The sequence below is a fragment of the Thamnophis elegans genome, chromosome 3, assembly GCF_009769535.1.
Source record: "Thamnophis elegans isolate rThaEle1 chromosome 3, rThaEle1.pri, whole genome shotgun sequence".
In the NCBI taxonomy this organism is placed as follows: domain Eukaryota; kingdom Metazoa; phylum Chordata; class Lepidosauria; order Squamata; family Colubridae; genus Thamnophis; species Thamnophis elegans.
Genome location: NC_045543.1, coordinates 139,335,501 through 139,361,202, shown reverse-complemented (window position 1 = coordinate 139,361,202; position 25,702 = coordinate 139,335,501). Strand labels below are relative to the sequence as shown.

Sequence of the window (25,702 nt, the reverse complement as noted above, 5' to 3'; positions counted from 1 at the left end):
GTGATTGAGAAGCTCCATAGACAGCCTAGACTAAAATTGCCCTCCCAGGGTCAAATGTCATAAATGTATACCGGTTGCCATGTGCCAAAATGTTGATCATGTGACTGGGGATGCAGTGACAATTGTAAGTGCAAGGACTTTTTTCCCCAGTGACTTATATTTTTGAATGGTCATTAAAGTTGTAATGTTGTAAAAGCTGAGGACTACCTGTATGTTAAAGGGACATGGTGGCTCAGTGGCTAAGACAATGAGCTTGTCAATCAAGAAAGGTTGGCAGTTTGGCAGTTTGAAACCCTAGCCTTGCATAACTGGGTGAGCTCCCGTTATTTGTCCCAACTTCTGCCAACCTAGCAGTTCAAAAGCATGTAAAAATGTAAGTAGAAAAATAGGAACCACCTACGGTTCCTATTTTTGGTTCCAAAAATAGGAGGGAAGGTAACAGCGTTCCGTGCACCTTCGGCATTTAGTCATGATAGCCACATGACTACGGAGACATCTTCGAACAGCGCTGGCTCTTCGGCTTTGAAATGGAGATAAGCACCGCCCCCTAGAGTCGGGAATGCCTAGCACTCACCCCACCAGTCCACTTATCCAATTCCAGAAATGCCCATTATATCTGCAGCAAAACTAGGTATTTTGAATGGCATTTAATACAGGGCCAAACAATTTTCAATTTTGAAGATATATGGACTTCAACTTCCAGAGTGCAAGAAGACAACAAGCTCCACTTAACTGGTGTGTTTTTAACCTACACCGAGGTGGCGCAGTGGTTAAATGCAGCACTGCAGGCTACTTCAGCTGACTGCAGTTCTGCAGTTCGGCTGTTCAAATCTCACCGGCTCAGGGTTGACTCAGCCTTCCATCCTTCCGAGGTGGGTGAAATGAGGACCTGGATTGTTGTTGGGGGCGATATGCTGACTCTGTAAACCGCTTAGAGAGGGCTGAAAGCTCTATGAAGCGGTATATAAGTCTAACTGCTATTGCTATAACTGCTATTGCTATTAACTTTGGTATGAAAAAAAGGGGAGAGGGAGAGAAGTGGGACTCAGAACATAATGTGTCTATTGCTTCCACACTTTATTCAAATTCTAAATCAGTTAAATTTGCATTTTCCTAGGCAAAGAGTTGTAATCTGCTTATTCACTAAAACAGATCGCAGATTAATAATGAACTCTCTATCCGCAGGGAACATTTCCTATTCACCCATCTGTTCTCTGTAAAAATGCCTTGAATTGAAAAGGAAGTCATGAGCATGTCCTAAAGTGCAATCTTTACTTCATATGGGAGACAGCACTTCTCTATTACTTTATGAAAAACATACATGGATCTTAGAATGCAGCAACTGAAAATCTACATTGCAGACAAAATAATACAGTTACAACAATATAAGCAGTAAGGTTTATTTGCTATGGCAGTCTTGGGAGTTATTCTAATTAGGGAGGCAGACATTATCAACCAAAATACAGGAATTTGCATAAAGAGTTATGTTTGTTTATCCGCTTTAGCTTTTTTTCCCCTCCTTTAGAAGTTTAAAAACTTTTTTAAAAGGACATTTTTCCCTTTGTGGCATTGTATTGGTATTGTCTTCTCCATGTATAATATCTGCTTTTTAAAAGTTTTCTATACCATCGTGAGGAATCAGCAAAAGGGCAGCTCTGTAGATGCTAATTTAGAAAAAGCAAATTAGTAGCTTATCAATACATTCATCATTAGTGTGCAAATATTTACAATGCTGCTTTCTTTTTAGCTACTGTAAGTATGATCTCTTGCTTAAAAAAACAAACAAACCTAGGAGTCATCATCAATGAAGGATTTTAGGAATTTTTTTTTTAAACAAGTAGCAAAGTTGACAGTTACGGTTTTAATAAAATGGACACTAAAACTGTTAACACTCTTCAATTGCACTGCACGTTAGGGTTCCAGTCCCCCCCAATTTTCAACAACAGCAAGACAATGTATTAAAAACTATTTTCAAGGACACAGCTAGAATTATTCCAAGTCTCCTTCGGGTGATGGTTGTCTATACATATTCCAAATTTCCATTCAGATAAATGTGCAATCAGTAAAATATCCATGTGGGGACAACACTGTGAGTTCATTTCCTATAACAGCCTTGATCCCACAGCAGAAGCGTGACTAATCTGTTTTTTTGACAGAGTCTTCTTTGGGTCCAATTCCAGAAAATCCGTTTGCAATGCCATTACTTTTGGTCTGAAAGACAGGGAGGGAAGGGGGGGGGGGAGGAGATGGTTAAATTCACATTCATTCCATCACAGTTTTGAAAGAGAAAAACCAGAATAGTGACTAGCTGCGCTTAAGATGCCTTTCTTGGTCCTAAAAAAAGATCAGGCTCCTTTTAGATCAGTGGTATTGTGGCCCACCAGCAACCAAAAGAACTGGCAGCAGATTCGGACAGTGAGGAGGTTGGGGAGGAACATGGGCCCGTCCTGGATTCTGGGGAAGGCTCGGATGAGGGCTCTGTGACAGAGGCAGACAGGGGGCCCAGGCCATCTGGTAGTTATTTGCTGCCTCCGAAGCCCCCGGAGTCTGACATCAGCGAGGCAAAAGAACAGCAGGAGCCTGTTCCCAGTATGCGCATGCGCAGAGCTGCCAGAAGGCAAGAACAGTTAAGAAAACAGGGTCGACTTGGGAGTAAGGCTTGGAGATGATGGGACCCTCGGTTCCACCACAAAACCGCGGAGTACAAAATCGCGCTGGATGAAAGCGCGCATTTGACGTCATCACAGCGCGACGAAAACATCGCGCTGTGATCGAAAAATGTAAAAATAAAGCGAAAACCTTACCCTAACCCCCCCAAACCTAACCCTAAACCTAACCCTTAACCTAACCCTAAATCTAACCCTAAACCTAACCGTTAACGTAACGCTAAACCTAACGCTAACCCTTAACCTAACGCTAAACGTAACGCTAATGCTCTAAACCTAACCCTAACCCTTAACCTAACCCTAACCCTTACCTTTATGTGAATCGGCTTGGTTTAATTTGAATTTTATTTAAATTTTTAATTTTTTTCGTCGCGCTGTGATGACGTCACATGCGCGCTTTCGTCGATCGCGATTTTGTCCTCCGCAGTTTTGACGGGTCACGGGGACCCTCCCATAAGACGTAAAAGAGGAGCGAAAAGGATGTGAGCTGCAGGAAGCAATTAGTTCATCGGGTCAGTTCAAGCTTTGAAAAGTTCTATTTGGCCTTGCTCTGCATTTGGCAATTAGGACTCTGGCAGCATCCAAAGGGAGATAAGTTGGGTGTTTATCAACATTCCCCTGAAAGACTATGGCAACTCGAGCAGGCATCTGTCGGAATCTTCACGGATTGTTTGTGAAGCCCTGCGGACTGGGAATGACCATGATTTCCAGCCGTACAAATAAAAGAGGGTTTTTCAGAATAAGATTGTAATTTATGCTTTCTCAGGAAGCTTAGATCAGAACAAGTAGTTCCCCAACTGTTTCGGCACCAAGGATTAGTCTGATGGAAGACAATTTTTCTACAGACCGGGCCGGGCACGGGGGGAGGGGGGGGAGGGTTACTGGTCCACAGCTCAGGTTGGGGTCCCATTTTACATCAGGCTTAAGACAGCCTTGGGGATAGAAGGGAGCTGAGTTGGAGTCATCATTAATTAGAGTCATAACTTTATTGTTAATGACCGTTCCAAGTTATGACAGACCTCCCCCCCAAAAGGTACTTATGAACCAGTTCCAAAGGCTGCAAACCCAGAACTTGCAACCCCATGGCCATAAGAGCCGAGGTGGCGCAGTGGTTAAATGCAGCACTGCAGGCTACTTCGCCGACTGCAGTTCTGCAGTTCGGCTGTTCAAATCTCACCGGCTCAGGGTTGACTCAGCCTTCCATCCTTCCGAGGTGGGTAAAATGAGGACCCGGATTGTTGTTGGGGGCAATATGCTGACTCTGTAAACCGCTTAGAGAGGGCTGAAAGCCCTATAAAGCGGTATATAAGTCTAACTGCTATTGCTATTGCTATATTTCAGGCTCTTGGTAACTGCCTAACCTTTGTCGTTAAAGGGTGTAGTGCTCCAAGGTTACATGATGTGATGTATAATGTCTTTTGCCAGCAGAAGACACCCCCGGGAATGCTTTGACTCGCTTAGTGACGAACATTTGCTTAGCAACTGCTGCATTCACTTTACAGCCACAGCAACCTCTTAATAACCAACACAAAAAAGGTTGCAGAATTGGATCTGTCACGTGAGTGTCTCAACATATGACTACCATGACTTATAATGGCCATCCAGGCTCCATTACGGTCATAGGTCAAGGACAACCTGTAATATGCTTAAGCCACTTCACTTGCAGCCATGTATGCCCAGGGCTGGGATTCTACCAGTTCGGGTGGACTGGTGCTCCGACTATCAGCTGGGAGTGAACCGGTTTGCTCCAACTTTGAAGTGGGCCCTCTCGCCCTCCCCTGCACTATAATCACCTACACTATATTGCCAAAAGTATTTGCTCACCCATTCAAATAATCAGAATCAGGTGTTCCAATCACTTCCATGGCCAGAGGTGTATAAAATCAAGTACCTAGGCATGCAGACTGTTTTTACAAACATTGGTGAAAGGATGGGTCGCTCTCAGGAGCTCAGTGAATTCCAGCGTGGAACTGTGATAGGATGCCACCTGTGCAACAAATCCAGTGGTGACATTTCCTCGCTCCTAAATATTCCACAGTCAACTGTCAGCTGTATTATAAGAACGGGGAAGTGTTTGGGAACGACAGCAACTCAGCCGCAAAGTGGTAGGCCACGTAAACTCATCCAACATCAGTGTGTGACCGCACAAATGCGCTTCTGGAAGAATGGTCAAAAATTCCCATCAACACACTCCTAAACCTTGTGGACAGCCTTCCCAGAAGAGATGAAGCTGTTATAGCTGCAAAGGGTGGACCGACGTCGTATTGAACCCTATGGATTAGGAACGGGATGTCACGTACAGTGAGTTCATATGCGAGTAAAGGCAGGTGAGCGAATACTTTTGGCAATATAGTGTATATTTCCTATTACGAAGTCCAGCTGATTGGCGCAGCAAAGTGATTTGCCATGCCTCAGCTGTTTTCTTCGCCAGCGGTATTGCCTAAGGTGAGATTTCGGTAAATTGTACACGCGCACACAGCGGCCATCCGGCAGGTTCGGTGTGTGCACGAGCGAAGCGAACCGGTTGTTAAACCGTTAGGATCCCACCCGGGGTACAGTACGCCTATCCCTGGAATTCTATTAAAACCACAGAAAGTAATATCTTGCAGGCAAAGGCTACATCTCGAGATGAAGTAAGAAGAGGGCATTTGCACCCCACGACACAGGACCAGCGATGTCACCTGAGCAGAGTGGGATAATTTTCCCGCTTATTTGGTGGGGGAAGCTGGCTAAAACAATCTGTGTTTTAAGCTTCCCAGAGGAAAATGGTTGGGGATGATGGGACAGAATGCAGAGGGTTTTCAACTTCAACAAAGCTTATGGTTTTCAATTCACCCCTTCAAACCCTAAAACCGAAATCGTTTACAAAATGGGGGGGGGGGAAGAGAAATGTCGCTCATGTGCGACAATAAAGAAAATTTAAGAGTGGCTCAGTCCATGGACTATAAATTATTAATATTATTTAATAATTAATTGTTAATGATACTAATGACGGTTGTTAATTATTAATAGTATTATTTTGGAGACGGCAAGCACTGTTTAGGCGCAGCCAGACATCCTGGCACCTATAGGCCCGATGTTGCTAATCCTCATCCTAAAGCACAATGATATTTGCTTTCACACAAGCATTTTAAACAGGATGCTTGTACAGTACATCCAAGCTTGTCGAGGGCTTCAACCACTGCAAAGCCAAGCTGCTTCCAATTCTCTGCAGCATTTGTGTGGCCTTAACTTAAGAGGCAATCTCCATTCCATTATGAATATTCATTGACGTTGTGGCCCAGCAGGAGCCGTTGGAGCTGCAACCAGACTCCGATAGCGAGGGGCCCGATGAGTCAGCTCTGGAGGATGTGGAGGACCCTGGACAGTGTTCCAACTCTGAGCAAGGTGCAGAGAGGCTGGTTGGCCACCAGAGGAGGCACCTGAGCCTTGGACAAGTGGGGCGGAGAGAAGGGAGAGTGATCCGGATGCCAGTAGTGAGTTGTTCCTGGATGCACGCCATCGAAGAGCTACTAGGCGTCAGGAGCAGTTGCGCAGTTACAGGAGGTAATTGCACTCAGCTGGTGGTCATTAGGCTCCTCTCCAGACTATAAAAAGACTCCTTGTGCACACGCCCCTCTTTGCAGAAGTCAACGCAGGATTGAATGTCAGAGGACATTACTATGAGCTTGGCAGGCGGGATTGCTGTTAAGCCTTATCTGTGTTTATTGCTGCCCAAGCTTGTCTGTGCTGGTTTGCTGCCAAGGACCTGTCTGTCTGTTAATTAAATGCCGTAACTTATCTCTGGCTCAGAATGTGTGTTGTTGTGGGACGAGGGGGGGTCAGAACACATTGGTAAATATGCGCAAGATGTAAACAGCAGAGAAAAAAATTACAGGTAGTGAATGAGACCACCGCCAAAGCCTTCAAGCTTAAAATTCATCCCGGAGCAAAATTCAAAATGAATAGCTTCCTTTTCTTAGGTATGTTCCAGATACCTAAGAGCCACAGTGACACAGTAATTAGAGTGCAATACTGCAGGCTAATTCTGCTGACTGCCAGCTGACTGCAATTTGGCAGTTCGGGTCTCACCAGATCAAGGTTGAGTCAACCTTCCATCCTTCCGAGGTGGGGTAAAATGAGGGCCCAGATTGTTGGGGGCAATAGGCTGACTCTGTAAACCGCTTAGAGAGGGCTGTAAAGCGGTATATAAGTGCTATTGCTATCCTCCAAGGAATGCATGGCTCATGCAGGAATGAAAAACAGAGAAACTGGTCTATCAGAATCACTGCATTAAGCAAGCAAGACCTGTTTGCAACCAGCAAACCCGCATGAATCACATATCCCTTTTGTGATCCTATTGTTTTCTTTGCATCTGTTGGGGCCTGTGTACAGATAGTCCTTGACTTACAACCATTAGTTTAGTGACTGTTCGAAATTGCAGCAGCACTGAAAAAGGGGACATGAGCAGTTTTCACTCTTACAAATGTTGCAGCATCTCCATGGCCATGGGAAAAGAAGAGGGGGGGGGGGTGTCAAATTATTCTCCAAAGCACCAGAGAACAGGACAAGAAACAATGGTTGGAAACTAATCAAAGAAAGAAGCAACCGGGAATCAAGGAAAAACTTCCTAACAGTGAGGACAATTAACCAGTGGAACAAGTTGCCTTCAGAAATTGTGGGTGCTCCATCACTGGATGCTTTTAAGAAAAGTCTAGGGGGGTGTTAAACTCAAAGCCCGGGGGCTGGATCTGGCCCTCGATGCCTCTGCCAGCTAAAACAGAGGGGCTGTATGCGGGTTCTCCTAATGTCCATTTTCACTGGCAGAGGGTTGCAGGAGGCCATCGCAGCCAAAAATGGAGCTTGGGAGCCCATTTCCTCTGGCAGAGTGCGTGGGCCACCACAAGCACCAACATGAGTGATGTCAAGCTGGCCATGCCCACCCTCACCATGCCCATTCCAGCCCCCCCCCCCTCCAAGGTCAAACACAACCCTGATGCGCCCCTCAATAAAATCGAGTTTGACACCCCTGGTCTAGACAGTCACCTATCTGAAATGGTATAAGTTCTCCTGCTTGAGCAGGGGGCAGGACTAGAAGACCTCCAAGGTCCCTTCCAGCTTATTATTAGAGCCGAGGTGGCGCAGTGGTTAGGGTGCAGTACTGCAGGCCACTTTAGCTGACTGTGATTTGCAGTTCAGCGGTTCAAATCTCACCGGCTCAAGATCGACTCAGCCTTCCATCCTTCCGAGGTGGGTGAAATGAGGACCCGGACTATGGGGGCAAGTTGCTGACTCAATTTGCTAAAACATTTTGTAAACCGCTTAGAGAGGGCTGAAAGCCCTATGAAGTGGTATATAAGTCTAATAAATAAATAAATAAATATTCATTCTATTCTACATCTGGTGATCAAAATTCAGGAGCTTGAAAACTGGCATGTATGACAGCTGTGCTGTCCTGGGGTCATCAGATCCCCATTAGCAATTTCCCCAGACAGCTTCCGATAAGCAAAGTCAATGGGGAAAGCGAGATTCACTTAAGGACTGCATCACTGAATTATGACTGCATGTTTCGCTTAACTGTGGCAAAAGAAAGATTACAAAATGAGGCACAACTTACTTAAACGTCTTAGCAATGGAAATTTGGGGCTCAACTGCGGTCATAAGTCGAGGACTACCTGCATTAATTTCATCTATCTGATATGGTCAACTGACTAAATGAATAAAGTTTCTACTGGAAGTCCTTACAAGAGTTCATTTAGTGACCGTTCAGAGTTACGGCGGCAGTCAAAAAAGCGACTTGTGACCATTTTTTACACTTACAACCACTGCAGCATTCCCATGGTCATGTGATCAAAATTCAGATGCCTGGCAGCTGGTTCCTATTTATGACGGGGGGCACGTAATCCCCTTTTGTCACGTTCTGACGATCAAAGTCAAGGGGGAAACCAGTTTCACTCAACAATTGTGTTACAAATTTACGAACTGCAGTGATTCACTTAGCAACGGTGCCAAGAAAAATCTTAAAATGGAGCCAAAGTCATTTAACAAATGTTTCACTTAACAACAGAAATTTTGGGACTTAATTGTGGTCGTAAGTTGAGGACTACCTGTATTTTATTCTTATCCATTTCTAACGGGGCTCCTCAAAACATACTGTATATTTTGACTGTAAGATGCACTTTTTTCCCTCAAAAAAGAGGGTGAAAATCTGGGTGTGTCTTATACACTGAATACAGACTTTTGGGCCTACAGAAATCCCGCTCCCTTTGCAAAAATGGCCGTAGGAGGTCTTCCAGAATGCTCCTGGGGGCTGGGGAGGGCAAAAATTGAGAGACCACCTGCTGCCAATTACCTCCCACAGACCCATTAGATCTCACAGGGTTGGCCTCCTCCGGGTGCCATCTACCAGCCAATGCCACCTGGCTATTACCCGGGGGAGGGCCTTCTCTGTGGCAGCTCCGGCCCTCTGGAATGAACTCCCTGCAGGGATTCGGACCCTCACCTCTCTCCAGGCCTTCCGAAAAGCCGTCAAAACCTGGCTTTGCCGGCAGGCCTGGGGGTGACATGTATGGTTGTGTGGCTGTTGCTTATTTTTATTATTTGTATTTCGTTTTTATGTTCCCCTTTTTCCCCTTTTGAATTGTTCGCCGCCCTGAGTCCTCCCGGAGAAGGGCGGCATATAAATAATAAAATTCCATTCCATTCCATTCCAAAAATGAGTGAAAAACGGGCCGTTTTTTTCTTGGTTTTGCCCGCTCCCCAGCCCCCAGGAGCACTCCATAAGTCTCCTAAAGGCTATTCATGCCCTTTTTTTAAGACAAAAAACAGGCCCGTTTTCATGGGAAATGGGCCGTTTTTTGCTTGTTTTGGGGAGGCCCCAGCCCCCAGGAACACTCTCCAAGCCTCCTGAAAGCTATTCATGCTTTTTTGGCAAAAAATGGGCCCGTTTTTGCAAAAAAGGACTGTTTTGGGGAGGACTGCAAAGTACAAAAACTTCTTTTTTAATTTGCCTCTTCAAAATCTTGGTGCGTCTTATACTCCGAAAAATGCGGGTAGACAGAAACGTTTCGCTTGGGTAATACTTACTTTATAAAGTTCTGGCTGATCGTTGAAGGAATCCTGCTTCACGAAATCGTGCCCATTTTCAGAGCTGTTCTTTTGGTCTTGCTTTGCCGTTTCCTGAACTGCTTTCTTGGGCCAAATGCGCTTCACGAATGGAGAGATGAAGGGATAAAGATATGGCTCCAGGAACCGTTTGTAGACCCACAGCAGAACTGGAATGACGATGCACGGAATGCACACCATGGTTCTTCTGTAGCGTGCTTTAAAAATGTGCTGGAGGAAGAAATGCAACAGGTTGAAACCATTAGGTAGATAAGGTTCATCCTCACCAATTTGGGGGGGGGGGAATACCCTTTCCAAATCCGTATGTATGGAAACCTTTTCCACCTTTTTTTTTATAGAATTTTTTTTATTATTTTTGTTACATAGACAACATATACACACAACAATAGAAAAAGAAAAGCAGAAAAGAAAAAAGAAAAGAGAGAGAAAAAAAACAACAAAGCCCATTGTCACATACAGCAGTGTTTCTCAACCTTGGCAACCTTGGCATTCGCTGGCTGGGGAATTCTGGGAGTTGAAGTCCAGACATCTTCAAGTTGCCAAGGTTGGGAAACACTGATATGTCATTTGATTACAGGAGTTTTAACATTTATCATTCTTATAAATTCATTGTTTCATTTAATAGATTATAATTTAGTATCGTTTCTTATTCCCCTACCTGTGGCAATCCATCCCTACTACATTTCCCCCCCACACACACACCCCGTATCTCTCTGTTATATATTTAATAGACACAACAATGAAATAAAATTTTAAAAAAACACACACACAAAAAGAGAAAAAAAGAAAAAAGAAAGGAAAAAAAAACCATCATCACATGCAGCATGTCGTTTGGTTACAAGTGTTTTAACATCTACATCCTCGAATAATATTTACCGTCTCAAACGTTTCATCTAGTATAACTAAAAACCTCATTTTCATTCTTCAATATATATTCAATTAACATTAGCATTATTTTTTTCCAGAAAGTATACTTATGTTCATTATTGTCCTTGCATTTCATAACTTCAAACAGAGATCTTATTCCTTCATTTTTCAACAAGACGTCACTGCATATATATATACCAGTTTTCATTTGTTCCCTTATTAAAATTGTTTAACCTTTTCCACCTTGAAAAGTTTCAGAGTTTTAGAGTTTTATTTCATTTGTATGCCGCCCTTTTCCCTGAAGGGACTCAGGGCGGCTCACAACTCAAGCAAGGGAAGGGGGATACAGACCGTTGACAACAACACAAAACAATACATAATTAAAAAGCGCAACAATCATACCATTCGAGATAGGGACAATGATTCTTTAGCCCCAGGCCTGTCGGAACAGCCAGGTTTTAAGGACCTTGCGGAAGGCCTGGACGGTGGTGAGGGTGCGAATCTCCACGGGGAGTTCGTTCCAGAGGGTCGGAGCAGCCACAGAGAAGGCTCTCCTCCGGGTAGTTGCCAGTCGACACTGGCCGGCGGATGGAATTCGGAGGAGGCCTAATCTGTGGGATCTAATCGGTCTGGTGGAGGTAATTGGCAGCAGGCGGTCTCTCAAGTACCCAGGTCCAATACCATGAAGGGCTTTATAAGTGACGACTAGCGCCTTGAAGCGTATCCGGAGACCAATAGGCAGCCAGTGCAGCTCGCGGAGGATAGGTGTTACGTGGGTGAATCGAGGTGCACCCACAATCGCTCGCGCGGCTGCATTCTGGACAAGCTGAAGTCGCCGAATACTCTTCAAGGGCTGCCCCATGTAGAGCAGAAGCATTGTACAAAGGTTGGACTTCAACTCCCATAACCCTCGGGGTGGCGGCCATGCAAGACTTCAATTATATGGTTACGGCTAATTTGTTGACCTTTCACAAACATACAAAACACACCCTGGACTGCCAGCTACCATTTTGTATGATATAAAATGATTACATCTGGCCGAGAGATTTCAGAGTGATGTTCTGACAGCCAATGACTTATTTTCGATTAGTTAGAAGTGTATCCTACGAACCTGTTTGTCAGCCAATCAAAAGAATGCAAAGCTGTCTGCAAGGGGTATAAAACCTTCCATTCCCCATCACCCCGTTCAGAGCTGAAGAAGCTTTTTGGATGAGAAGCGAAAACATCTTCAAAAAAAACCCCAGAAAATCCAGTTGCCACTTGAAAAAAAGCACTTTTGGGACAACCATAACCTGGATGGCTGAGAATCTCCATAGACGTTTAACGATGCCAATCAAAAATTGATAAAGGGATGGTAGTGACCCAGGTCTCTAACAGTAACTGCTCTCCAAGGAAAACAGTGATTATTTTTATTATAAATGGGAATGAATAATTTTTTTCTTTCTATTTTGGGGTGCTAGATCACAACTTGTTCAAATGTTTTGCTTTTCATATGTTTAAATGCAATTATTACACTGTTTTAGTTTTTAAAAGCCAAGACACCGTTACAGAGAGTTGCAACATTTCAGTTTTATTTGCATTTTCAAGTTCGAGTTTCATTTTATTTATATGCCGCCCTATTCCCGGCGGGACTCAGGGCGGCGCACAAACTCAAGGAGGGGAAGGGAAAAACACAAAAACTACCAAAGTACAGGGCATGTGGACAAGGCCATGAGGGCGGTAAGTGCCTCCACCTGTGTACTGGACCCGTGTCCCTCATGGCTGGCTACTAACAGCAGTGAGGTAACACGAGGCTGGATCCAGGCGGTTGTTACCGCCTCTCTTCGGGAGGGGAACTTCCCCGCCGCGCTAAAAGCGGCGGTGGTGAGACCCCTCCTGAAGAAGCCATCTCTGGATCCAGCTGTTCTTAATAACTATCGTCCAGTCTCCAACCTTCCCTTTCTTGGGAAGGTTGTTGAGAAGGTGGTGGCCTTCCAGCTCCAGCGGTCCTTGGATGAAGCAAACTACCTTGACCCCTTCCAGTCAGGCTTCAGACCCGGTTACAGCATAGAAACCGCTTTGGTCGCATTGACCGATGATCTTTGGAGAGCCAGAGATGGAGGACATCCCTCCATCCTGGTTCTCCTTGACCTCTCAGCGGCTTTCGATACCATCGACCATGGTATCCTTCTGCGACGACTGCGGGAGGTGGGAGTGGGAGGCACCGTGTTGCGGTGGTTCTCCTCCTACCTCTCGGACAGGTCGCAGTCGGTGTTAGTGGGGGGGCAGAGATCGACCCCTAGGCCCCTAATATATGGGGTGCCTCAGGGTTCGGTCTTATCCCCCCTACTATTCAACATCTACATGAAACCGCTGGGAGAGATCATCCGCAGGCACGGGATAAGATACCATCAATATGCGGACGATACCCAGTTGTATCTGTCCGCCCCGTGCCAACTCAATGAAGCGGCAGACGTGATGAGCCGAGGCCTTGAGGCCGTTATGGACTGGATGAGGGCTAACAAGCTTGTACTCAACCCAGAAAAGACCGAGTGGCTGTTGTGCTTCCCTCCCAAAGATTCGACCAATATTCCATCACTCAGGCTGGGGGGTCAAATTTTACACCCCTCAGAGAGGGTTCGCAACTTGGGAGTCCTCCTGGATCCACAGCTATCCTTTGACCACCATCTGACGGCTGTGACCAGGGGGGCATTCGCCCAGGTTCGCCTGGTGCGCCAGTTGCGACCCTACCTGAATCGGGAGGCTCTCACAACAGTCACTCGGGCCCTTGTGACCTCTAGGCTGGAATACTGCAATATGCTCTACATGGGGCTGCCCTTGAAGAGCATCCGGCGACTTCAGCTAGTCCAGAACGCGGCCGCGCGAGTGATCGTGGGTGCACCTCGGTTCACCCACATAACACCTATCCTCCGCGAGCTGCGCTGGCTACCTGTCGATCTCCGGGTGCGCTTCAAGGTGCTACTAGTCACCCATAAAGCCCTTCATGGTAGTGGATCTGCGTACTTGAGAGACCGCCTTCTGCCAATTACCTCCCTGCGACCAATTAGATCTCATAGATTGGGCCTCCTCCGAATTCCATCTGCCAGCCAATGCCGGCTGGCAACTACAAGGAGGAGGGCCTTCTCAGTAGTAGCTCCGACCCTTTGGAACGAGCTCCCCGTGGAGATTCGTACTCTCACCACCGTCCAGGCCTTCCGCATAGCCCTTAAGATCTGGCTAGCCCGTCAGGCCTGGGGACAAAGATAGTCGCCCCTCCCGAATGATGAATGAATGTTGCTCATTATTTTTACTTATGTGTGTCTATGTCATTGTTTGTATCCCCCTCCCCTGATTTTATGTGAGCCGCCCTGAGTCCCCTCAGGGAAAAGGGCGGCCTATAAATGTTAATAAACTAAACTAAACTAAACATTTAAAAACAACCAACAGACACACGATTCGAGAGGGGAAGGGAACTCATCGACCCCAGGCCTGCCGACACAGCCAGGTTTTAACGGCTTTTCGGAAGGCCTGGAGAGAGGTGAGGGTCCGAATCTCTGCGGGGAGTTCGTTTCAAAGGGCCGGAGCCGCCACAGAGAAGGCCCTACCCCGGGTAGTGGCCAGATGACATTGGCTGGTAGACGGAACCCGGAGGAGGCCTACTCTGTGTGATCTAATGGGTCTTTGGGAAGTAATTGGCAGCAGGCGGTCTCTCAAGTACCCAGGTCCAATACCATGAAGGGCTTTATAAGTGACGACTAGCACCTTGAAGGGTATCCGGAGACCAATAGGCAACCAGTGCAGCTCGCGGAGGATAGGTGTAACGTGGGTGTACCAAGGTGCACCCACAATCGCTCGTGCGGCTGCATTCTGGACGAGCTGAAGTCTCTGAATGCTCTTCAAGGGCTGCTCCATGTAGAGCGCATTGCAGTAGTCCAGTCTTGAGGTCATGAGGGCATGAGTGACTGTTGCGAGTGCCTCCCGGTTCAGGTAGGGACGCAATTTTGATGAAAACAGCAATGATTGGCTGCCCTGAGACAATGCAGTCAGTTAATTATAGCTTGCTCCTATTCATGTTTCCTCGGTCTACATCTGAGTTGTGCACCAACTACTGAAAAGAGGGTTGCGATCTTAATTAGTTAACTAGACCAAACCGGAGGTAATCAGGTTTAGAAGTTAGAAGCAAGAATAACTCCATGGATTTTAAAACATCATAACATTATACCAGGCTAAAGAAGAGGAAAAAGTACAATAAATGCATCACTGTAAAGAAAAGAAAATGGGTCTGGAAATTTCATCCTAAAAAATGGCAAAAAACCAATTGCAAAAAAGTCCTCAAAATAAAAATTCAAAAAGCTGACAATCATTGCCTGTCATCCATCCATCACTACAAATCAAATATAGAATGTTTCTTCTTATGCGTTATAAGCAGACGTGGGTTCTTACTGGTTCGGCCCGGTAGGGGTATGCTGGCCTGGCAGGGGTGGGTTTCTCGCCCCGTTCCAACTGGTTCGGTTGGAACCGGGCCGGTGGCGTCCTCGTGCATGCGCGCAGTGCACACATGTGTACTAGCGTCTGCGCGACGCTCCAGCTGCTCCTGGAGGATCGCGCAGGCGCTGTATGCGTCCTGCGCATGCATGGAAGCGCAGAACTCGTCAAAACCGGGTAAGGACCGCGGGCGGGCGGGCGCACCCTTCGCCGTTCCCAGAAGTTACTTACTTCCAAGTTCGCCGACCAACCGGTTCGCAGGGACCGCCGCGAACCGGTTGAAACCCACCCCTGCGGCCTGGGTCCCAGAACCAGTCACCACAGTCGCCACCGCCATCTTGTTTTTGAGTTCTGCGCATGCGCAGAACAATTTCTATTGAACTGCACATGCGCACGAAGCACGCCCACGAGCAAACCGGTAGTAACGCCAGCTAGAACCCACCCCTGATTATAACTCCTATATGAAATATCAACATAAAATGTATGTACGTTGTATTTTATTACTATGTTGCTCGCATGGAAGAGTAATTAAAATGTTGGACTGGAACCTGGCAGACCCAGATTCAAATCCACCCACAGATCATTTGACATGCTACGAAGCCTCTCTCTCTCTCTCTCTCTCTCAGCTCAGCCCGCCTCACAGGGTTGTTTTTAATGACTTTTATTGTTTTATCAAAATATATCACTGGGTTTATGGAGATTCTCAGTCATCCAAGTTACGGTTGTCCGAAAGGTGCTTTTTTGGCTCTGACTGGATGGTGGGGAAATGATTCAGAGCTGAAGAAGCAAGTCCAGTTGCCTCTTGAAAAAGCACACACATTAAAGAAAAATACAATAACCTGTTGGTCTGTCCAAAACTAGGTAAAACATTCTGCTCGTCAGCACAAACCAGAAAAAGAGGAATTGTAATGTATATAAAAGAATGGTTGAACCCCAAATTAATATATGCAGACAAAGACGGTAGGGTATTAATGGTGGAGATAATTAATGGTGGGAAAAAATTTTTACTAGTTGGAATCTATGCCCCAAATCAAAAACAAGAGAGATTTTATATTAATCTATATAAGAGGATAAATGAAATAGAGTGGCAAAATATATGTATTCTAGGGGATTTCAACACTATAGCAGACGGTAAGATGGACTATAAGGGTACTCACAAGAAAAGCACAAGAAGGAAACTACTGTCTGCCTATGTAAATATGGTGAAGGATTTAGATCTTTATGATGTCTGGCGAGCAATGAATGACAAGATGCAACAGTACACGTTTTACTCCCATCCACATAATTCATGGTCCCGTATCGACATGGTTTGGTCAAACTCGGAGCTACTCATGGATGCTGTAAATATTGAAATAATAACCAACAAGTGGGCCGATCATCACCCAGTCTTATGGCAATGGAAAGGGAAGGCAAGGATAAAAGCTAGGTGGACATTAAACCAGAACATACTACAAGAGAAACAATTTGTACAACAAATAGAAAAGGAATTGGGCTACTTCTTTAAAGAAAACGGTAAAGAGCAGACCTCAATACAAAATGTTTGGGACACGATGAAGGCAGTTGTGAGGGGAATATCCATAGCCTATATAATAAGAAGAAACAAAATATACAGGGAAAAACTTAATACACTGAACAAAGAATTAAGAGAGACGGAACTGCTGACCCAGAAAGAGCCAGAAAATAGTAGACACAGGGAAAAAGGAGAGTTAATTAAACACCAAATAAATTTGATCTCTCAAGAGGAAATAGCACAAAACATTAAGAGAATGAAGCAGAATTATTTTGAACATGCAAATAAAACTGGGAGATGGTTGGCCCACAAAATAAGAAAGGAGAAGGTCAAAAGAATTATTAAACAACTGTATGACGAGGAGGGGAATTTGAAACAAGAAATAGGAGAAAAGAAAAAGATAGTACAGAACTATTATAGGAAACTATATAAACAAGACGAAATTAATGAACAAGACATTAGAAAATACCTTATAAAGCAGAAGCTTCCAGTCTTGTCGGAGGAGATGAGAGAGATGCTCGATAAAGAAATCACACAAGAAGAACTGAAAAAGGCCATTCAAAAACAAAAAAACAATAAAACACCTGGGCCGGATGGGCTTCCGTCGGAAATATATAAAAAACTTCAAAATACCATAGAAGACAAACTATTAGAACTATGTAATGAGGCATTACAAAACGGTAGGGTCCCAAAATCATGGGGGGAAGCTTACATCACCCTAATACCAAAGGAAGAGGCGGACAGTAGCAAGGTCCAAAATTATAGACCCATATCCCTGTTAAATGCAGATTACAAAATCTTTGTATCAATATTGGCGGAAAGACTAAAAATAATATTAAATCAGAGTATACACTCGGATCAAAACGGCTTTCTCCCAAAAAGACATATTAGAAACAATACAAGAATAATAATTGATACCCTGGAATTCTATCAAACAAGATCCGAGAAACAACTCGCATTAATCTTTGTCGACGCTCAGAAAGCCTTTGATAACCTAGATTGGAACTTTCTAACCACTCAACTAAAAATGATGAAATTTGGCGATAAATTTATTAGGATTATAGAATCTATATATTCACGGCAATCTGCAAATATTATAGTCAATGGGGAACTAACGGAGAGGATACAAATTGGAAAGGGTGTTAGACAAGGGTGCCCGCTCTCCCCACTACTATTTATTACGTCACTAGAGGTCCTTTTAAATCGGATAAGATCAAATCAGGAAATTAGGGGCTTGACCATAAAAAGAGAACAATATAAAGTACAGGCCTTCGCGGATGACATGGTCTTTATCGTAGAAGACCCCTTACTTTCAGGACCGAATTTGATGAAGGACATTGAGAACTTTGGGTGTGTGGCCGGTTTAAAAATAAACAAGGAAAAAACAAAAATGATTATAAAAAACTTCCCCAAAAACCAGATTGGAGAACTAGAGGAAACAATGGAATTAAAGGTAACTAAAAAAATTAAGTATTTAGGGATCTGGCTGTCTGCGAAATGCTCTTCCATAAAAGAAGACAACTATGATAAGTTGTTACAGAATACCCAAAAGGACTTAAAAACCTGGTCAAAACTACAACTATCACTGATGGGAAGAGTCGCAGTAATTAAAATGAATGTTCTGCCAAAAATCCTCTACCTATTTCAAACGGCACCGGTCAAGCTAGGGGAAAAATTTTATAATGATTTGGACAAAATGATTCGAAACTTTATATGGAATGGTAAAAAGCCCAGAATAAAATATATGCACCTGCAGGATAAAAGAACTCAAGGGGGAATGGGATTACCGGAATGGAAAACATATCATCAAGCAGCAACAACTATGTGGATAAAAGAATGGGTAATGTTAGCTAATAAAAGAATCTTAACAATAGAGGGCCACGACCTGCAATACGGGTGGCATAACTACCTATGGTGCGAGGGAAATAAAATTCACAATTATTTTAGTAGTCACCATTTAAGGGGGGTATTGATTAAGGACTGGCTCGAAATTAGAAGGAGATACTACACGCAACTACCTAAATGGATATCTCCGACGGAAGCCCTGATATACCCGAATTTGATAAACTTGGATAAAATTGTTACCTACCAACAGTTGCTAGACGACCAAAACAAACTAAATCCCAGGGAAAATTTGGCTGATAAGGGAATAAACATTGATTGGTGGCCATATCTCCAAATTCAAAACAAACACAAATTCGATCTAGCACAACCTGGCTTCCAGAACAAGAACCAGGAATTAGATAAAATTTTAATTGGACCAGATGAGAAATTAATTTCAAAAATATACAACTGCTTACTGATTCGAAAAACGGAAGCAGAAAGGGTAAAAGAAGTCATGGTAACCTGGGCCCAAAACATTGGCCACACAATAGACCAAGACGACTGGGAAAGAGTCTGGGAATGGAACCTAAAACTGACAAAGTCGACGGCCTATAAAGAAAATATATATAAAATGTTCTACCGCTGGCATCTTCCACCGACAAGACTGGCGAAAATGTCTTCAAAAGTTTCGGCCATATGCTGGAAATGTAAAACGGTGCTGGGCACGTACTACCATATGTGGTGGACGTGTCCGGTAGCCAAAGCATATTGGAAGCAAATACTAGGATGGCTGAATGGAATCCTGTCAATTAAACTATGCCTTAAGCCGGAAACTTTCTTATTAGGAATAATAGATCAAAAAATTTGCAAATCTGACCAATACCTCCTAGTCCATATTCTGACAGCGTCAAGGATTGTTTACGCACAGTGCTGGAAGAGTGAAAATGCCCCCACCAACACTATGGTGATGAATAAAATTTTAGAACTAGCAGAAATGAACAGACTGACGATGCGAATTAATGACAAAGAAGACACAGACTTTTATACAGTCTGGGAGAAGCTATACAAATGGCTTGATGAGTCAGTGAAGACCTAGACATAAAAAGAGATAGCTGACTAACCTAATACGATTAAACTAATAACTCAAATGAACAATATACAACAACTGAGAGATAAACGAAAGGAGAAATGTATCAGGGGCGAGAACCCACCGTCGAGCAATTTTGTTACGCTACAATGTTGGGAAAACTTTAAAAAGCTGATAGGAAATCCGCTATAATTACCTGCATAAAATTAGCGATCAAACTTCATTTTAGATGAGGCGAGAGGACTTATAATCCTTGCCTCTTCAAGCAAGGAAAGGGAAAGAAAACCAGGTTGTCCTCAGTAGAGGAAAACATGCAAATGTAATAAAGGTTAGAAGGGAGGGAGGGAGGGCAGTAGGGAAGTCAGGATGGAGAGGAGAAAGGAGAGGAATAGGAAAGGCAGAAGAAGGGGGGAAGGATAAAGAGGAGGAAGAGAAAGAAGAGAAGGGAAAGAAGGTGGGAAGAAAGAAGGAGAGGAGAAAGAGGAAAAACTGGGGAAGGAAGGAGGGAGGGAAGAGAAGAGGGTAGTAAAGAGGGAAAGAGGGAGGGAAAGAAAGAGAGAAGGAGAGTTGAAAGGAAGGAGGGAAGGAGGGAGGAAAGGAGGGAGATTAAAAGGAAGGAGGAGGGAAAGAGGCAGGGAAGGAGGAAAGGTATGTGAGAAGGAGGGGGGGACCGAGGGAGAGAAAGGACGGGGAAGGAAAGGAGGAAAGGAGAAAAGAAAGGAGGGAAGGCAGGGGAGAAGGAAGTAAGGGGGGGAGGGAAGAAAAGAGGGAGGGAAAGATACCTAACCTTTGATGTTTATAATGATTTGATAATATGGGAATACCTCGAAATGTAGTTATATTGTTTGTTACAAGTTATGGATGTTGTATTTTCTTTTTACATATTACAGGATTTTTATTCTGTGGAAAAATTGGAGGAGGGAATCATGAAGTAAATGAAGCACGTACTAGCATCACAGTGAATGACAATTCTCCACCTTTGCCATATTCAAAAAAAAAAAAAAAGCTAACCAGGATCTGGCTTGCTTAAACCTTGGATGGGAGACCACCAGTAAACCCTGGGGCTGTAGGCTGAAGTATGAAGTTGTCAATACTGCTTGGAGAAAAATAGAAAATTGCTCCTATAACATTGTCGATAAATAGCAATAGCAATAGCAGTTAGACTTATATACCGCTTCATAGGGCTTTCAGCCCTCTCTAAGCGTTTTACAGAGTCAGCATATCGCCCCCACAGTCTGGGTCCTCATTTCACCCACCTCGGAAGGATGGAAGGCTGAGTCAACCTTGAGCCGGTGAGATTAGAACCGCTGAACTGCAGATAACAGTCAGCTGAAGTGGCCTGCAGTACTGCACCCTAACCACTGCGCCACCTCGGCTCATAAAACTCCATGGCCATGCCTATATTTTCAACCAGCTTAATTTTTATTGTCATTGGCTTCTAATAATGATCGGGGGGTAAAGTCACCCGTGTTTTTCAAACTTGGCAACTTTTAAGATGAGGGGATTTCAATTCCCAGTTTTCTGAAACACTATCACAAGTGTCTTTTTTGATTCTTAGTCTTATCATCAGTAATGATTAATGATCATGGTTTATTAATGAACTATAATGTAACTGTTGCTTGTATCCTTAAGATTCATATTGATAGTTTCCTGATTGCTTATTTGTACCCTATGACTATCATTAAGTGTTGTACCTTATGATTCTTGACAAATGTATCTTGTCTTTTTATGTACACTGAAAGCATATGTACCAAAGACAAATTCCTTGCGTGTCCAATCACACTTGGCCAATAAAGAATTCTATTCTATTCTATTAATGAGCACAAATTAATATATTATTAATTGAAAAGCCATAGATGGAGAGATAGAGACAGGTAGACAGATAGATAAACAGACAGAGATAGGAAGGAAGGAAGCCAGCAGGGATGAGCTTTCATATTGAGGTCATTCAATGATCGAAAGCAACCTCTCAAATTTGCAGACGACACTAAACTGTCAGGAATAGCCAATTCCCCAGAAGACAAGCTCAGGATCCAAAAAAGATCTTGACAGACTTGAACAATGGGTCCATTCCAACAAAGTGAAATTTAAGGTGGAGAAAAGCAAGGTTGCACACCTGGGCAGGGAAAACCAAAAACACAACTTCAGATTAGGTGAAATCTGGTTTCAAAACAGTACCTGTGAGAGGGACCTTGGAGTCCTACTGGAGGATCACGTAAATATAGCAGTGTGCGGTGGAAGCCAAAAAAGCTAATACAATCCTTGGTTGTATAAACAAGCAAAGAACCAAAATCATGTGAAGTATTAACACCGCTTTTATAAATCCTTAGTAAGACCCCACCTGGAATACTGTATCCAGTTTTGGTCACCACATTACAGTGGTGGGTTTCAAATTTTTTTAGAACCGCTTCTGTAGGTGTGGCCTGCTTTGTGGGAGTGGCTTGCCAGCCATGTGACCAGGTGGGAGTGGCTTGGTAATCATGTGACTGGATGGGCATGGCCAACTTGTAAAATGTGGTGAAACTAACTTAACAATGCTCTTGCTTAGCAACCAAAATGTTGGCTCAGAAACTCTGGCATTTGAAGCACGCAAGTCTTAAAGCTGTCAAGTTACAAGACCCTTGCACCCCTAACCCTTTAGGAAAAAAACCCCAGGGGTGTTCAAACTTGACAGCTTTAAGGCTAGTCAAGAGAAAAGTGTTGTGGCCTGCCAGCAGCCAGCGGAGCTGGTGGCAGACTCAGACAGTGAGGAGATTGGGGAGGAAGATGGGCCTGCACTGGAGCCTGGGGAAACCTCTGATGAGCGCTCTGTCTTGGAGGGAGAGATGGGGCCAGGGCTGTCCAACAGTTATCAGCTGCCTTCGGAGTCGGAGATCAGTGGGGCAGAAGAACAGCTGGAGCCTGTTCCTGATGTGCACATGCACAGAGCTGCCAGGAGAAGGGAACAGTTAAGGAACAAGGGTCGACTCAGGAGTAAAGGCAGAGATGGACGATGAATGGCCTCTCCCATAGGGAGGAGTGAAAGGGGAGTGGAGTTTGCAGGAGACTATTAGTTCAATTAATTAGTGTGAAGATTTGTTCCTGACTCTCAGAAACTCCTTGCCAATTATTTTGTTATACGGGCGTTGCAAAGATATCGGCCTGGCAGCTCTCCAAGCCTGATAAGTTCTGTGGTTACAAATTCACCCTTGAAAGACTGTTTGCCGGGACTTTGCTGGATGTGAAAGAGAGGAATTCACATTAGCGTAATAAAAAGGGGGGGGGGTGTCGAGAAAAGGAGTCTGCTTTGTGATTTTGTGAAGCCGAAGTCACAACAAAAAGGACATGATAACAGTGTTCCAGTATTTGAGGAGCTGCTACCCCCCCCAAAAAGGGGGGGTGTTCCAACTTATTTTTCAAAGCACCAGAAGGCAGGATAAGAAACAATGGATGGAAACTAATCCATTGGAGAGAAGCAACCTGAAACTAAGGAGAAACTTCCTAACAGGGAAGACAATTAACCAGTGGAACTCATCACTGGAGCTTTTTAAGAAGAGACTAGATAGTCACATCTGAAATATTATAAGTTCTCCTATAATGAGCAGGGGGCTGGACTAGAAGACCTCCAAGGTCCCTTTCCAGCTCCATTCTGATTCTCTGATTTAAAGGGAAACCTGCCCCTCCCACACACTTTTAAAGTGACCGTTTCAAACAAAACATTCAAATCGGTTGGGGGCTTCACCTTGGCCTCCGAGAGGGACGCATTAGCCAGAAGGCGACAGGAAGAAAGAACGGCGCTAAGGTTCCCCCCCCCCCTTCACCTGACACCCCACCGCCCCGCGTCTCACTTACCTGCGCGAACCTCCAACAATTCCAGGTATGAAGAGGGAAGCTGCTTCACTTCCGGGAAAGACGAAAGAAAAGAAACGTCGCTTCGCGACCACCAATGGGAGAGGAGGAGGCGCGTGACGCAAGGGAAAGGCTCCGCCCTGACGCGGCTCCTGCGGGGAGCAACATGACAGGCGAGGCAGAGCGATGCGCTTTTGCAGCCACTAAGTTCTTTAAGGCAGGGGTCTCCAAACTTGGCCACTTGAAGCCACTTGAAGCAACTTGAAGACTTGTGGACTTCAACTCCCAGAATCCCTCAGCTAGCAAAGTCCACAAGTCTTCAAGCTTTGCTGGCTGAGGAATTCTGGGAGTTGAAATCCACAAGTCTTCAAGCTTTGCTGGCTGACGAATTCTGGGAGTTGAAGTCCACAAGTCTTCAAGTGGCCAAGCTGGGAGACCCCTGGCCTTAAGGGACAACTATACACACACAACACACATATGTGTGTTGTGTGTGTGTCTCACATTTTTTCCTTAAAGCCAGCAACTTCTCAGGGGCCTGTGTGTGTGTGTGTGTGTGTGTGTGTGTGTGTGTGTGTTCCACATTTTTTTTTCTTACCTCTTCCCAGCAATGCCGCCGCCTTTTCCTATCTCAATAGTTATCTCAATATTTTTTTTACTGGAGTATTGCAAGGGGGGAAAAAAGAAAAATTCAAAAACTCCGGAGAAAAAAAGAGATGTAGGCCATGTTGCTGATGAAAGATTCACAGGCGAATCTCTCTCTCTCTCTCTCAGATTTGCTGCAGACAAAGCTTGTGCAGTTCTCTCCACCCTCGAAATACAAATTTATATACAACTTGTAATGCAAAGTTGACATTGTATTGTCCACATTACATTGATCAAGCCATCTTTTCCGTGTTAGAGCCAATTTTGGGCACTGTGCTTTTTAGATGAAAAGTGGAAAAGGTTAAGACACTAGACAGTGTTTCTCAACCTTGGCAACTTTAAGATGTCTAGACTTCAAGTCCCAAAATTCCCCAGTTTTGAAGCATCTTTCTAGAGTAGGACTGTATTTTTACACTCTTCCAGTCCTGTGTAGCACACCTACATGATGGATTAAGTTATAGGGAAGCAGATCTTGAAGTTTAAGGAGTAGAATTAACAGCACTTGCAGCCCTTCCAATTCTTGAAATTCCAGTATGTGGATTACATTTTTAAAAAGATGATGCCATAAGGACATCACTGTACCTATTGCCCAAATGTGATACTCCATTTGCTTTTTAGACTGCTGTGAGGGCTACTCTCATCTTTAAGGATTGCATGAGGAAATCCAGAAATACAACAAAATGTTCCCAGGGTAGACAATGTGGAAGACCATTGTTATTTTGAGAGGTTTTGTTGCAGAAAATGACAAGGCTTTAGACTTCTCAGGATATAGGAAAAGTTTATTTGTTATCTCAGATGCCATGTGGAGAGTTGAGTAATATCCCTTCCCCCTACAGCTGCAGTGGAGAAGTCTTTATTATGTAAAGTGGGCTAGCCTGGCCTTCTCAATGGCCTATTGACAAAGTGTGGATGGGCAGGAAGTTACAGGCAACTATTCTGTCATTTAAAGCATGTTTCTTTCTTTTCACATCCAGAGAAATATTCTGCCTTTTCAATATTTCCTAGGATATTTCATTTTTCTGGGAGAGGGCTAGATGATAACTTCCCACAGGACGTTGGCAAGAACATCTTGTGGTTAGAGGCTGAAGACATTTCTTTTAAGCAAGCTTCTAACGATCCTTTTTATGCCACATCTTCATTCTTATATTTTTTTAATCCATCTTTTATTCTACTTTATATTAGTGATACGTTTTGATTTCTCCTTTAAGTTAGGAAAAATCTAGAACTTTAGAGCTCCTTCTGAGCCAGCCTGCTTGGGTTTTTTTTTTCCACCCTTGTTTATTAAATAAAAGAGAAGAGGGAGGGATATTCTCATAGCTTCGAAGCTTTTCCCACTGCGAACGTCTCTGACTTTTGATTCCCCTCCCAAGATTAGGTGTCAGACAGTCAAGGTTAGGTCTTGTACTGTGCTGACTGCATCAAGGCTCTGAAGGCCTGGTCCCAAGGTTTGATTAAAAAAAAAACTTTGGGGTTATTTGTTGGTAGCTTCTGTGCAGATTAGCATTGGGCATTGTGGAAACTGGCCGTCTCTGCAGCACCTCTGCTCTCGTCATTAAGGAGCTCCTGTCAGTCTGTAAGACATTTGGTTATCATCTTACTTGGTATGTATGTCTTTTATGCTATGCTTTTACATCTCTTTGCTTGTGTTGTCCCCAAAACTGGGCTCTTGTTTGGTGTCGAAGCCGATAAGTCACCGGACACAAGGTGTGA

At 44.2% G+C, this 25,702-nt stretch overlaps 1 protein-coding gene across 1 annotated transcript; it reads right to left on the bottom strand.

Moving 5' to 3' along the window:
- Nucleotides 1-1,386: 1,386 nt before the first annotated feature.
- Nucleotides 1,387-23,442, bottom strand: LOC116506067 (UPF0729 protein C18orf32 homolog). The gene is made up of 3 exons (XM_032213654.1): nt 23,354-23,442; nt 9,732-9,980; nt 1,387-2,211 (listed from the first exon to the last, which is right to left on the bottom strand). Exons 2-3 carry the CDS (start codon nt 9,948-9,950, stop codon nt 2,137-2,139), a joined length of 294 nt encoding a protein of 97 aa, XP_032069545.1. The 5' UTR covers nt 9,951-9,980; nt 23,354-23,442; the 3' UTR covers nt 1,387-2,136.
- Nucleotides 23,443-25,702: the final 2,260 nt, after the last annotated feature.

Excerpts from the sequence above, each read along its gene's own strand:
- LOC116506067 (XM_032213654.1), bottom strand. The coding sequence starts at position 9,950 with ATGGTGTGCATTCCGTGCATCGTCATTCCAGTTCTGCTGTGGGTCTAC. Across the intron at positions 2,212-9,731 it reads ATCAGCCAGAACTTTATAAA|ACCAAAAGTAATGGCATTGC; the intron begins GTAAGTATTACC and ends CCTGTCTTTCAG.